This window comes from Temnothorax nylanderi, unplaced genomic scaffold (genome assembly GCF_030848795.1).
Source record: "Temnothorax nylanderi isolate EJ_2023f unplaced genomic scaffold, tnyl_v1.0 TNYL_tig0030_pilon, whole genome shotgun sequence".
NCBI classification, from domain to species: domain Eukaryota; kingdom Metazoa; phylum Arthropoda; class Insecta; order Hymenoptera; family Formicidae; genus Temnothorax; species Temnothorax nylanderi.
The window spans coordinates 1,197,212-1,210,325 of NW_027249092.1; the positions used below are offsets into that span (position 1 = coordinate 1,197,212).

The 13,114-nt window shown below is 34.3% G+C and overlaps 4 protein-coding genes and 1 long non-coding RNA gene across 5 annotated transcripts in view; 3 read left to right on the forward strand and 2 right to left on the reverse strand.

Annotated features, from left to right (window-relative positions):
• The window catches only part of LOC139770482 (uncharacterized), an 81,206-nt gene extending 78,885 nt beyond the window's left edge, over positions 1 to 2,321 (reverse strand). Inside the window, exon 1 of the mRNA XM_071702465.1 lies at positions 2,253 to 2,321. Coding sequence (XP_071558566.1) covers positions 2,253 to 2,277 — 25 coding nt within the window. The 5' untranslated portion in view covers positions 2,278 to 2,321. The remainder of the gene's footprint in view (positions 1 to 2,252) is intronic.
• Positions 1 to 13,114, forward strand: part of LOC139770494 (uncharacterized) — a 189,728-nt gene that overhangs the window by 121,571 nt on the left and 55,043 nt on the right. The gene's annotated exons all lie outside the window — the stretch shown is intronic.
• Ndufb2 (NADH dehydrogenase (ubiquinone) 1 beta subcomplex, 2, 8kDa) lies at positions 4,394 to 5,097 on the forward strand. The gene is made up of 3 exons (XM_071702471.1): positions 4,394 to 4,602; positions 4,765 to 4,888; positions 4,975 to 5,097. The coding sequence occupies exons 1-3, from the start codon at positions 4,502 to 4,504 to the stop codon at positions 5,068 to 5,070; spliced, it is 321 nt and encodes a 106-aa protein (XP_071558572.1). The 5' UTR covers positions 4,394 to 4,501; the 3' UTR covers positions 5,071 to 5,097.
• On the reverse strand, positions 5,329 to 10,700 carry LOC139770485 (aldehyde dehydrogenase 1A1). Its single transcript, XM_071702468.1, has 10 exons — positions 10,595 to 10,700; positions 8,802 to 9,037; positions 8,345 to 8,449; positions 7,343 to 7,444; positions 7,093 to 7,258; positions 6,528 to 6,832; positions 6,351 to 6,453; positions 5,764 to 6,271; positions 5,615 to 5,689; positions 5,329 to 5,548 (listed from the first exon to the last, which is right to left on the reverse strand). Exons 2-10 carry the CDS (start codon positions 8,832 to 8,834, stop codon positions 5,479 to 5,481), a joined length of 1,467 nt encoding a protein of 488 aa, XP_071558569.1. The 5' UTR covers positions 8,835 to 9,037; positions 10,595 to 10,700; the 3' UTR covers positions 5,329 to 5,478.
• Tektin-a (Tektin A) lies at positions 9,326 to 13,061 on the forward strand. The gene is made up of 7 exons (XM_071702467.1): positions 9,326 to 10,258; positions 10,519 to 10,811; positions 10,944 to 11,253; positions 11,320 to 11,534; positions 11,789 to 12,011; positions 12,093 to 12,247; positions 12,342 to 13,061. Exons 1-7 carry the CDS (start codon positions 10,187 to 10,189, stop codon positions 12,553 to 12,555), a joined length of 1,482 nt encoding a protein of 493 aa, XP_071558568.1. The 5' UTR covers positions 9,326 to 10,186; the 3' UTR covers positions 12,556 to 13,061.

Here is a 13,114-nt window from a genome sequence, read left to right on the forward strand (position 1 = left end):
CGAGAATTTGCAATCCAATGCAGTTTACGCGATCGTAAAGGGGTGCAACTTAGTCCGCTCTTTTTCTTAATCTGCGGGGAATGTATGCGGAAAACCGCCGAACGGCCTCGTAAACGCGGACCATCAATAAGTCTCCCCTCTCAAAACCGAAAGTGACCGTGATGATATAGACACTGCCGCTAACCGAAATGGCAACGCCAAATTTATGAATTAACAATCGCGGGCGATGCGCTGGCACGTCTTGCCAATATGTGCACGTATCTCATCATGGGATACTTGCAAACATCGTGTGAAAGCAATCAGATCATACAATCGTTGCCAGAATATTTTTAGAATACAGTAGATTTATACAGTATAGATTTATATCATGTCTATATATGGATTTACAATATTTTGATATAATCGAATATGCTATATATATGTATACACAGCTAATTAGATCTACAATATCAAAAAGTATTGCAACTGCGAAACTGTAATTTTTCAGATAACTTGCACATATAACATATCCCTCCCAAAATTATATTACATCTGCGTGTGAATCTTCGGAATTATACTCAAATTACAATATAGGAGTAAATATCTTCTATGTGTTATTTTATTGATACATTTTTTATATGTGCGATTTAATCTATCTAGAGATGCAAAACACGATTATACAATACATTTTTGACTAAAGAAACAGTCACTATACTATTTATCGATACCATTAAAGTGTAATAAATGCATTTAGTTATTTATCAAAAGAATATTATATTTTAATACTTTAATAACTATTATATGATTGGTTTTGTGTGCGTATGTGTAAATCATAGAAATAAATAAATTACACAAAACGTTTTGATCTGGACATCGAACATGTGAATGTAGAAAAGAAAGATTTATAGAAAATCTTATATTATTATGGAAACGTTTTATATTATGTATTGCGCATCCAGATAGAGATAAGTTTTAATTTAATAATTTTGTATATTAAAAAATTAGTATATCGAAAAGATATACCATATCTTGTTCGTTTATACAGCAATGTTTTTTTGATTTGAGAGATAACAGAATACCGTAATTCTTAATAAATTAATAGTATAATTTTTAATAAAGCCGATTTTTCTTCGGCAAAACAAATCATTATCTGCGTTGTTAAGATAAGAAATGTGAGGAGTAGATCATATTCATATTTTAAGAAAAATGTTAAAAGTACTGACAAGTATAATTAATTGTGAAGAATACCTTATGGATAATTTTGCTTGACTTAATTAATGTTTCGTGTTTTTTAATTTAATATAATAACATAAGTAAACTATAACTCTTTAGCGAGAAAACTAATTAAATTCTGCGTATCGAGATGTAAATGACAGTATTCTAGTGAATTATCTAATGCTAGAATGTGGAAAAATAATATTATATTGACATGTAAATGTTTATATTATGAATACAGGACTCTTGAGTTTTTCACGCTGTCATGTACCACCAACGATACATACAGTAGCATGCTAAAAGTGTTAATGTAAAAATGTCAAAAGTATTAAAAACGCAAATTCACGCATGTAAAATGTGTGTATGCATACAGATTAAATTATATTGTAAAGAAATATTATATAAAATGGCACTTTATTTTTTCTTGTGTTTTAAGTAGAATATTAATGTTCTATGTTTAAATATATACTATTTTATTCTGCGCATTTCTGCGAAGACAATTTTGTCCCAAGTTACACGGGTGTCTTGTATCTACGGTTAAGAGCTCGTTCGTCGGAGAAAGATACTGGACGACGGCCTCTATAAAACATATTATTAGGTACGACCGGGGGCCGCGTTATGGTTAAAGCGCCAATGCGAGATAAGTCTCGGGAGGGTTGCTACCGAGGGATCAAATGCCTCGCTGCAGCTTGTAAAAGCGTTTGCTCAGCCAATAGCAGCGCGTCGCGACGCTCCCCTAAAGATACGAGTGCGCCCCTTTGCGCCCCGAGTTTCAGCCGTACCGCGTATAATGGCGAACATTCCGCGGCTGATATACTTCTACGACTTCCATCGAATGTTAAGCTGTCGTAAATTAATCTCGTAAAAGGAGGACAAAATGGAACGGACGCCGGCAGCTTTTCTTTACCACTTAAAAACGTTATGTTAAATAATATAATTTACTGATATAAAATATATAATTCTTTTGGAATTTATACATATATTTTAAAAACCAAGTGTTTGCCTGCTTTCTACGGCATCGATTCATGGTGTACAAATAAATAAATAAATGTACTCACCATCAGAATGTGTCGCCATCGTCATTTTCTCCGTTGTTTCATCGATATCATTGTCTGGCGAAGAATGTGTCGGTTGAAATCTGTAACAAATAATAATAAAATTGTGAATTAATTTCGTATTACAATAAATATCTAAAAAGTGTTTTACTACTTCTGATAAAACAAACGATTGATATACTTTTTGGCATATTCTCGATAAAAATAAATATATCATACGTATTTGTCGGTGATAACAAACGCTCGATAAACTTTTGGGCACTTGATACATTCTATTTATATTTTCGATTTAATTTTATACTTTTTCTAATTAAATCCTCTCTAATATTTTTCTAGATAAATTTCTATTTAAGCTTGTATTAAGTTAAAACTAAACATGAAATATGTGCAACTTTATTATTTTTATTTGCATTTATTGACTAATTGATTATAATTTACACAATTTGGAAACAGTATTAATCCAGAGATCTCTTTTATTAACATTAAAATAATTCAACATTAAAAGTTCGTGGAATCCGCTAGTTTATTTCAATTTGTTTTTAATGTTGAACACGAAAAACGCAAAATAATATTCGAAAATTTATATTATTATTTTGGCGTTTGGCCAATATCTTTACTTAATACTTTTACATAAATAATTGGTAAAAGATTTTTATTTTTCATAGTTATTAATAGATATTAATCTAAAACCTTTAGAAAATAAAAATATTTGATTTAATTAAAATTCGAAATATATTACGGCTTTTATAACGTTTCATCAATGCGCAAAGAGCATATACTCTCAACGCTATTCAAATATTATAAAAGGTAAAAGATATAATAAAGAGAAAGAAATCTAAGTAATAAAAGACATAATTTTTTTTATAAAATAACATAAATTCACAGCTGGCGAGATAATCACGAACCTATTGTACTTTCGATGTATTCGAACAGAAAAAATACGCGACTTTGTGATACCTACATAAAAGTGGATCGCGGATACAATTGGAGCTTTCCAGCAAGCGACACAAGTCGACACAAACGTCATTCTATCTTTCTTTTTTGGTAATGAGTAACAAAGACAAAACGACACTTGTGTCGATTTGTATCCGCCCGCTTGCTGGAAAGCTCCCCTTGTGTTGTAACAGTTGATGTATATGCGATGCATTTTATTACGAGACGATCACTTTCTGAATTTTCCGCTGAAAGGATTTATTTTTAAACACGATATTTTTATTAGACGCGTACCTCAAAAGGACTTCCGAATCAAGATAATTATTCTTGTAATTGCCGTAAAATAATTTAGTAAAAGCCGTCTTCTTAGAATTGATTCTCTCAAATATAGAAAATATAGAATTACACATAAATATGAAATATATAGAAACATGAGATTTTTATAACTGTTGCAGTATAATATATTAACACCACGATTTAATCACGGCTAGCTATTATTGTATATTTCGATCTAAAAGTTACATAAAATATATGAAAAGGAAAGTCTTTCGATTAATTACTATGCATATAATAAAATTTACGTTTTATGACGCGTACGAAGACTACGTTTATTACGCTTAACTCGCGTGCGCGCGCGCGTATACCTGTGGAAAATTCACACGTACGGATACTATGGTCGCGCGGAGTTTATTTGACGAAACTATCGAGTGTTCTCACCAACGCGATATATACCGTATCTGCGCATAATATGACAGTCGCCCGACACTTTCTCCGGCACTCCCGATACCGCTCTCACTGTCCTTTTGTACTCGATTAAAGTCAATTCGAATACGAGGACGATTTCGATGGATTCGAGACGCGTAGAGAATCAAATTGCCAATACCTGATCACGATACGAAATCACGATGTCGGTGTAGTGGCGTGACGGCGATTGTGCGTGACGTTCCACGCATTATGACGAACATCCGGCACCTCACGGTAACGCTCGCGATAATCTTTTCGTTATCTTCGCGCTTGTGATTCACTTTTTGGACTAATAACTGCGAAAAATCAGCGGAGCAGTTTGAACACGTTTCAACGGTCGTCTTGGCCATTGGCTTTCGGCACGTCCCGTGAGTCCCGTGACTACGCGACATCTGTCGACAGTGTCGACATTGCGATTCTCGAGAATCTCGAGAATCTCGAGCTATCGAATGCGTGACACTGCTCACACTGCGCCGACTGCCGGACTGCGCGAGAGAGAGCGCGAGTGCGATTATTAACGTCAACGTCACGCAGTTCTGTGAGTGCCGCTTGGCAGTGGCGATTTATTTGTAATAATGATAATTTCACGAGGATTGAATTTATTAAAAGTCGCCTATAAAAGAAGCCCAAGTAAATTCGCGGCGACAAATCTGCGCTCCGTTAGGCTGTCTCACGGGTAAATAGAATTATTATGTAACTCTGCGTTATAGGTTATGTTCCAATGTTTCGTTATTGTTCAATACAAATGCATTTCGTTACGCGAAAGCATCTTACACGAAAAGAATATATGCAGCATTATGTGCCTATTATAATTTACTCCATTATTTTCTTATATTAGTCATGGAGTATACCGCGATTTCCCGCAAGAAGACAAGAAATGGGTATTCATAGCTGAAATTTTCGGAGGCGTTATGTGGTGGTGGGTATTATGGCATTTCTGGCACGACTTTGGCCACATTGTCGTGAGTATCACGTAATTTTTAATATTTGTCTCGTATATTTCTAATATCTGTGATATGTCAGTGCAACAATTTCTTTTTACATTCAGGGAGAGTTCCCATATCCAGATCCATCCCAGTGGACAGACGAGGAATTAGGTATACCTCCGGATGATTATACTGAGCCCGCGACTCGTACGACATAGATAATTTTACAACCATATTACATAAAGGTAAAAAATATTTATCATTATACCAAGATAAGAATCTGCAAGGTTTTAACATTTACATAGAATAAAAGTGTTATGTTTACAAAATTCAAATGCAATTATTTGGTTTCTTATCCATTACAACCTTATGTTATATAAATATATTCTCCTAATTTTTGAGATATACATGTCTCAAATATATATAAATTCTTCTATGCTTTACGGTAGAAAAGGAGCGAAATAAGCAGATGTATGTACATTGGTTTCCCAAACTTTAATATCATGAATAATATATCTCATCGCATATATCACTTTAATATTCTTTTACAAAAGTTTCATTTAAGACATTTTCAACAAAAGTATAATGAAAATTAAGAGCTTATATATCCATGCATAACTCGTGTATTAATTTCCCTTCGTGACATTGATGGAGATTGTTTTGATCTCGAGATATTCTTTCAAGCCTTCTTCTCCCCTGAAAAAAATACGAGTTTTATAACACAGAATTTAAATCAGTTCAGTTTAATCAATTATCACTTACAATTCACGTCCTATGCCAGATTGTTTGAAACCGCCAAATGGTGTTTGGGGTGCGACAGCATCGTAACAGTTTACCCTGGAAATTATTAAATTAAACATACATAACTGTACATGCAGCAAAGTATTATCACATATTTCTTGTATACTTACCAAACGCTACCCGCTTCTACAGCCTGGGCAAATTCCAAAGCTTTATTAATATCTTTGGTAATTACACCAGCAGCAAGACCATAGTTAGTGCGATTCGCACGTTCAATTACTTCATTCATGGTATCAAATTTCAAGATTGTTTGAACCGGACCAAAAATTTCTTCTTTGGCAATCCTCATATCATCGGTAACGTTTGAAAAGACTGTAGGTTGTACAAAATAACCGGTGTCACCTTTGCGATTTCCACCGGCTTCCACAACAGCGCCCTGTTGTTTGCCGGAATTGATTAAGCCCAGGACCTTGTCTAACATCTCTTGATCGATCTGCGGGCCTTGATCGGTTTTAGAATCAAATGGATCTCCCACTTTTCTATCGAGCGCCAGCTTTTTAGCATGCTTCACGAATTCGTCGTATATCTTAGAATGTACAAATGTTCGCGATCCCGCGCAACAGTTTTGCCCATGATTCGCAAATATCGCATTGTACGCGATTATTGCAGCTTCTTTCACTATAAATATAGGCAACGTGATATAAATATAATTGTCCAACAAAGTGTATCGAAATACCTAATTATTCCGACAACGTACCGTCAACATCATCGAAAACAACGAGCGGGCTCTTGCCACCTAATTCAAGGCTGACACGCTTAAGATTACTTTTACCAGCAGCTACCATTATGGCATGTCCGACCTAGAGAAGGAACTTAATTTATATCGATACATACATTTTTATTAATACAATCATATTGTATAAAATATAAATACCTCGGTGGATCCGGTAAAAGCAACTTTACGAATTTCTGGATGTTCAGCAATAGCTGCGCCAGCAGTTGGACCGTAACCTGGAATGACATTTACGACACCGGCTGGAAATCCTGCTTCCTTAGCCAGGGCGGCTGCGTAAAGCGCGGACAAAGGTGTTTGCTCCGCTGGCTTTAAGACCAAAGTACATCCAGTAGCCAATGCAGGGCCCCATTTCCAAGCCACCATCACGAACGGATAATTCCAAGGGATGATTTGTCCTACAACGCCGACTGGCTCTTTTCGTGTCAATGTAACGCTAGTGTCGCCTAGTCAGATAATAAATAGAATTACTTATTGTTACTAAATTTATAATTCATATTATATCTATCACAGTGAAAAAGTAATAATTGATACGCGAAATTTAATAAAATATATTAATATGCTGTAATGCTCTCCACATACACTCTCGAATAAGAAGATAGCATACGTGTCTTGTGTGTGCTATCTTTTGACCGGTAATGTATGTATGTAAGTAATTATCTAACTAATTATCTATAAAAATAACAATCCATTTTAAAACAAATACCTGTCGGAATAGTAGTTCCAAGTATCTTATCACACCAGCCTGCATAGTAACGAAGAACAGCAATACCAAATTGAATATCCTCAACAGCACTTGCATACGTTTTTCCATTATCAAGAGTATCGAGAGTAGCGATATAATCTAAATCGCGTGTAACGAGATCTGCGAACTATTTTATTGACTTACATTTAATATGCAGTTAGTGTTTGCATTAAGTATAAAAATTTTACATAAATTTTACATAAAATTTTACCTTGTGCATGAGTTGTCCACGGACATGTGGATTCATCGTACGCCATTCCGAATTTCTATTAAAGGCCCGTTTAGCAGCTTCCACTGCTTTATCTACATCAGCCTGAAAAGAAATTTATTCTATTAAATTACAGTCAATCAATTTTTAATATTACTAATTTTTAACATCTAAGTATTAGGTGAAAGAAAATTTAATAGTGACACGCAACTAATGCGCAAAATTTTTCTATTAGCTTACTGTCATTATTACTTTATATAATCTTTATACAATCTTCTATTACATTTAAAAATTTTACATGTTTAAAAAAAGAATTTAAACCTTAAAAAGCCTGCAATATTGATTAAATTGTAACAATTTTTATACATATAAAGTTGTGAAATATATACATTGAAAGAAAGAAGAAAAGGAGGCTGTAAATATCTGTGCATATAATAGACGTATACATGTAGACATCTGTAAATATTGTTTCTTGTAGATGTAAAAACGCGAAGTAGATAGCAAAATACAAATAATATGATAAGATAACACTTTGATACTCATCTTGCAGCACAGTTAAACAACACCAAATCACCTGTGTCAAAATCGAAAACCATATACAGTTGAATCTTTCGAGCTACGCCAATTAAGTTACGTAATTTTTTTATTCAGTTTAATATTCATCTAAGTCTTAAATTCTTCGCCTAAATTACAACGGGGATTACTATGGGAATTTAGTGAATAAATGCAAGAAATCTGATTTAAATTATAGTATTTATATTTATATAATTATTTTCCAGTGCTATATTAAATCATTATTGATATTAAATCTTAAATCGATTTAAAGCAAATAAAAATTTTAAATATTAGCTATCTTGTAATCAAAGGTTTACAACTGAAATAATAGTATGGAGATTTATTGGATCCCGATCTATAGTTGTCTGTTAATTTTATTTTCTGTGTTCTTTTATGTGCAATTCTTATGTTCTACAATCTACGTGATATAATTGATATGATGTCTTTTACCTTATCTCCTTCGGAGATTTCAGCGATGACTTTACCATTGGCAGGATTTATTGTGGGAAATTTACGACCACTCACTGCATCCACAAATTCATTGTCAATGAATAGCTATAAAAAGTATTTGATATTATTAATAATGAAATACAAATAGCTTGCTGATTTAAAAAGTCTTGATAAGTAGTTGAAATATTGATAAAGTCAAATTAAAACGTTCTAGATTTATCCCATTCTCAACTCACTAAAATTATTTAAATTCATGTTTTTGACTATTTTAAATAAAAGTTGATATATTCTTTAAACAACACTTGAAAAGTTCCTTTGTGTAGTTTCTAACTCAAGCATTTTTCTATTAGTAAATCTTTGCGATCAAATATTTTGTGATTTAGTGTGAATCTATATATTTAATTAAAAAACAATGAGTCGTTGCGCATAAATGAAACAATGCGAGATATTAACTTACTTGGGTATATTTAATTTGGACTTGCTTTGCCATTTTCTTCTCGGTGATGTCTACACTTGACAACAGTCGACCGGTAAATCCCACGGCTAAGTGCTTGAGCAGCGTTTATAGAGACTACGTCGCTACCATCGTTGAGAGATTATTTCCGGCACGTGATAAGATTGCTTATAAACATCAACTCAACGCTAACCGTATTTGTATCCGTTTCTGTATCTCTTTCAAATCTTTACAATTTACTGAAAAGGAAATTAAAAAAATATATTATATCGATACGTCCTATAATATTAATATTAATGTAATAAACGCAAAACTTGAAATGTTAATATAATAAATATTGTTAATATATGCAAATATAACAAACGACATCACTAGTGCAATGTCTGTGTTGTTTTTATTATTATCTTCTCATATTTCTGCAATTAGTTGGAGCCATTTTTTCTAATCCCAAAAAAGATATTTCTTTGTTATTTTACAATTCTTTATATATTGTTCTACAACATGACATAATAATTAAATTGTGTGAATCAATGTATTAAAAATAATGCAATGCAGTTATTTCTCGGTAGCAGAATACGTATTCTGTTTCCTCCCGAAACTTCGCTAAGTATAGTAGTTCTTGATCTATTTTGGGAATAGTGTGTATATAGTTCTTTTTCAAATTATCTGCTGTTTAGTCATGTAACAGTTGCTGATTAAATCACATTTCTCTAGATATATCCTTTCGAGTTTAATTAATTCGACTTTATCAGTTCGAATTTATCAAGAAATTTCTTATCAAATAATGTAAGACTGTCCGACTCGGTAATCTGAGTATTGGCAAACAAATTTTTACATAGGGCATCTTTGCGTGTGCCCCAACTTTGATAGGATAACACCGGGTCATCAATATTTTCGCATACAGGTTACATAAAAAAATGCCTACATGAGTAGCATAATAATCTTTTAATAGACATTTAATCGGATGCATTTCGTGTATTATTCCACGTTAAAAGAACATATTGCATAAATGGAGAAATACGTAAACATCTTTATGACGGGATAATTCATTTTAATATTATAGAAAGATATGTAATATCTTGAACTTAGTCACTTGCATATATTTTAAATTTTTTAATTAATAAATTTTCTTTGACAGAAAGGAAACGAACTAGGTTAAAAACATCACCCCTTCTTTAGAAGAATGATGCGATTCGTTCAGCTGTGCGTATTAAATCGATAAGTCCGGTTTAGCAGGCGTGTTTACGGACGACAGCTTAAATTCACAGAAATTCTACTGCGCCTAAATGTACAATTCAACTGTATCCTATGTTCAGTATACCTCTTTAAAATATAAGTAAAATACGCTACGTACATTAACTACTTCGCTTTTTCGATTATCCTACGAAATGTTGGATATTCCGAACGAACATGATTATTCTGCTGATAGCCCGCAGCACATTTCGCAACAACAAACTGAGGTAAGTTCTATCTGTAAGGGGTCACTAATTTACATAAATTACACATACCGATACACATGACTGACATGACAGTAATAAATGTATCACTAATATATGCATAAATTGGCTATTCTTAAAAGAACTAATGTATGTATGGAAAGCGAATGCTGGACGGCGTGTAAAGTTGCGAAAAAAATTGTATTTATTCATTATTTTATTACACACATATACACACGTACGCAATCTACTGTTTTCATCTCATATGATAAATTTCGAACTAGAAGACAGAACCGTGCCTTGCGATGGAGCACGAATGTGGCTGCGGGGACAACGTCGAGAAACCTCCGCTTTATTTACCTCAGCCTGAGGATGAATATCCCTCAAAGCCGGAACACACAATGGGACCTCTTGGTCCATGGGCTACGGGCAGAGTAACCTGTTCTCGCGAGGGTGGAATAACGGGTTTGAGACCAGTCGCAGATCAATATTCCATCACTCGCTACGGACCAAGTGAATGGCGCGCGCACAATTTGAGTATCTTTCAGCAATCGAATGAGAAAATTCGCGTATCCCAGTACGTGATTCAATATAATCTGCGATTATTAAAAATTGCATTTAGAATTTTATTCGAGGATCCATTAGTGGAGGATTATATTCCGTAATTTTTCCTAAAAGTTGAGTACTTACTATTTATTATCATAAATAGAGTTACGGCCAGTGCTGCAAGACAATGTGTGGATCGAGCGTATGCGGCAGCCGACAAGGTGCAAGCGGAAACGACGGAACATTTGAAGACACGGGCTAATGTGGTGTATCGTTGGAAGGCGGAATTAGAACATATTATCGCTACCATTGCGGAAGAGATGGAATTGTTAGAGGCCGAGCATCGTCGTGTACAGCGTTCTTTATCGATATTGACCATCCCTGTATCGATCGCGAGCGATTTTTTGCAATTACGCTCCTCTCGCCTGGACTCTGATCTCGTTCGCGATAACGTCGAAGAGCAACTCACGAAGGTTGAATCTCGGATTAATTCATCGAAATGCCGTCTCCTCGCGTCTTAATTCGCGTTACGTTTCCAGGAAATAGCGCTTTGTTCCGAGATACGAGATTTGCTAAACAGAACCCGCGAGCAGATCGAGATGCAGATGGTCGAACTGAAGTCCGCGAAAGCGCGGGCGGAGAATGATTGGTCCGACAAAATTCATACTTACAATCTAGACTCCGTATGTGTGAATTTGTCTAACGATTCTCCGCTTTTATTATGGAAAGCTGGAGCTACGAGATTTCCAGCCGAGTGAGTTTGCATTTATTTTATATGTGCTAGGCTGACGAAAGAACGTCACTAATAGAAAAATTTTAACTTCTCGTTTTTTAAAATTTAAAATTCAAATTTAAGAAACAGTGGTAATTAATAGTAACGATTAATAAACGTATCCGTGAAGTTGCTTTATTTTTTGCTGTTTCGAGATAATACAACTTTGCTGCTTTCAGCGTTCAATTTCTGCTGTAATCAGTTTATATAATCGATATTTTTCTTTTTTTTTTTAGTCAATCAACTCCTACAAGCTACGAACACTTCACGCGAGAAGTATTAACCGCTGGCGAGACTGCTAAACAAAGATCAATAAAATTAAGATCCACTTTGAACGATATATACGCTAAGTCCATTAAAGATCTACGCGATCAAGCGACTCGCGTTGACATTGCACTTGCAGAAAACGTGAAACTCACGCAAGATTGCCTTCAGCAACTAGAAAAGGAATTACTTCGCGTAAGATCTGTGAACGCAACAATAAACAGGACATGCAAAAGATTATGTGAAATATAACGGAAGAAACATTTTTATTTTTAGTGCTTGCATGAACTAGCAAGTACGGAAAAGCTGATTGAGGAACTTCGGGATTCAACGAAGGGATTAAACAATGCTATGAAATTAGCACAAACAAGATTAGATAATAGATTGAATCGACGCAATGTTGAAAGTTGTCGAGATATACCTCAATTTGGGTAAGTCCTTGAATAAAGAGGAAATGGTTATCTAACAAATAGCATTGATAACAAAAAAGTGTATTATTAACAAAAACATTTTTATTTTATTTAGTCTTGTTGAAGAAGTAAAATCACTTGGCGAACATACTTCTGCTATGTTGGCAGAATTAAAACGCGCTGAGGAATCTCAGGCGGAATTAGTCAAGGCAAGAGGCACTCTTGAACATGAAATAATGGTAAAACGGAAGACTTTGTACATAGACAAAGAACGAGGCCAACTACTGCGTTCATTCTTCCCTTCTACCACGGACTTGTCTGGATTTTAATAAATTAAATATACGCACAATGTGTAACAAGGAGAATTATTTAAAATTCATATAATATGTAAATCGTATCTACGTATATTATACTATATTAGGGGAACGGGGGGTAGCCCCGGACAGTGGGTAGCCCCGGACATTATTGAAATTTAAGTATACCGCGTATCTATGGCCATTGTTTAAACATTCTAATATGCCCTTCTGCGTATCTCGACATATGCAGAATGAAGAATACTAAATTTCAATGGTCGCGTTCAGCAGATCAAGCCGCTCAGTAGCAGTCGAACGTGATTGGCTCTTACTTTTAGAACCAACCAATCAACGCAGATTGTTGATAAGACGAGACTCAACAGTTGTGTCTGCTGAACGCGCCTAATAATGTCCGGGGCTACCCCCCGTTCCCCTATATGTTTTAAATGTCTATATAATATGTTTGTTATATTAAATTAAATGTATTAGCATTTATGTATCAAATTTTAATTATAGATTGTAATATTTCATTTATTTTTATGAAAAGATATTTATTGCTCGTCACTCGTCAGGTGTCTTTCAGTAACTACAAGCA

Coding starts and splice junctions, on each gene's coding strand:
- Tektin-a (XM_071702467.1), top strand. CDS start 10,187: ATGTTGGATATTCCGAACGAACATGATTATTCTGCTGATAGCCCGCAG. Junction 11,254..11,319: donor TCGAAGAGCAACTCACGAAG/GTTGAATCTCGG, acceptor TTACGTTTCCAG/GAAATAGCGCTTTGTTCCGA. Junction 12,012..12,092: donor TAGAAAAGGAATTACTTCGC/GTAAGATCTGTG, acceptor TTTTATTTTTAG/TGCTTGCATGAACTAGCAAG.
- Ndufb2 (XM_071702471.1), top strand. CDS start 4,502: ATGATAATTTCACGAGGATTGAATTTATTAAAAGTCGCCTATAAAAGA. Junction 4,603..4,764: donor TCCGTTAGGCTGTCTCACGG/GTAAATAGAATT, acceptor TTCTTATATTAG/TCATGGAGTATACCGCGATT. Junction 4,889..4,974: donor ACGACTTTGGCCACATTGTC/GTGAGTATCACG, acceptor TTTTACATTCAG/GGAGAGTTCCCATATCCAGA.
- LOC139770485 (XM_071702468.1), bottom strand. CDS start 8,834: ATGGCAAAGCAAGTCCAAATTAAATATACCCAA. Junction 8,450..8,801: donor TCCAAATTAAATATACCCAA/GTAAGTTAATAT, acceptor TACTTTTTATAG/CTATTCATTGACAATGAATT. Junction 6,833..7,092: donor TGGAACTACTATTCCGACAG/GTATTTGTTTTA, acceptor TTATCTGACTAG/GCGACACTAGCGTTACATTG.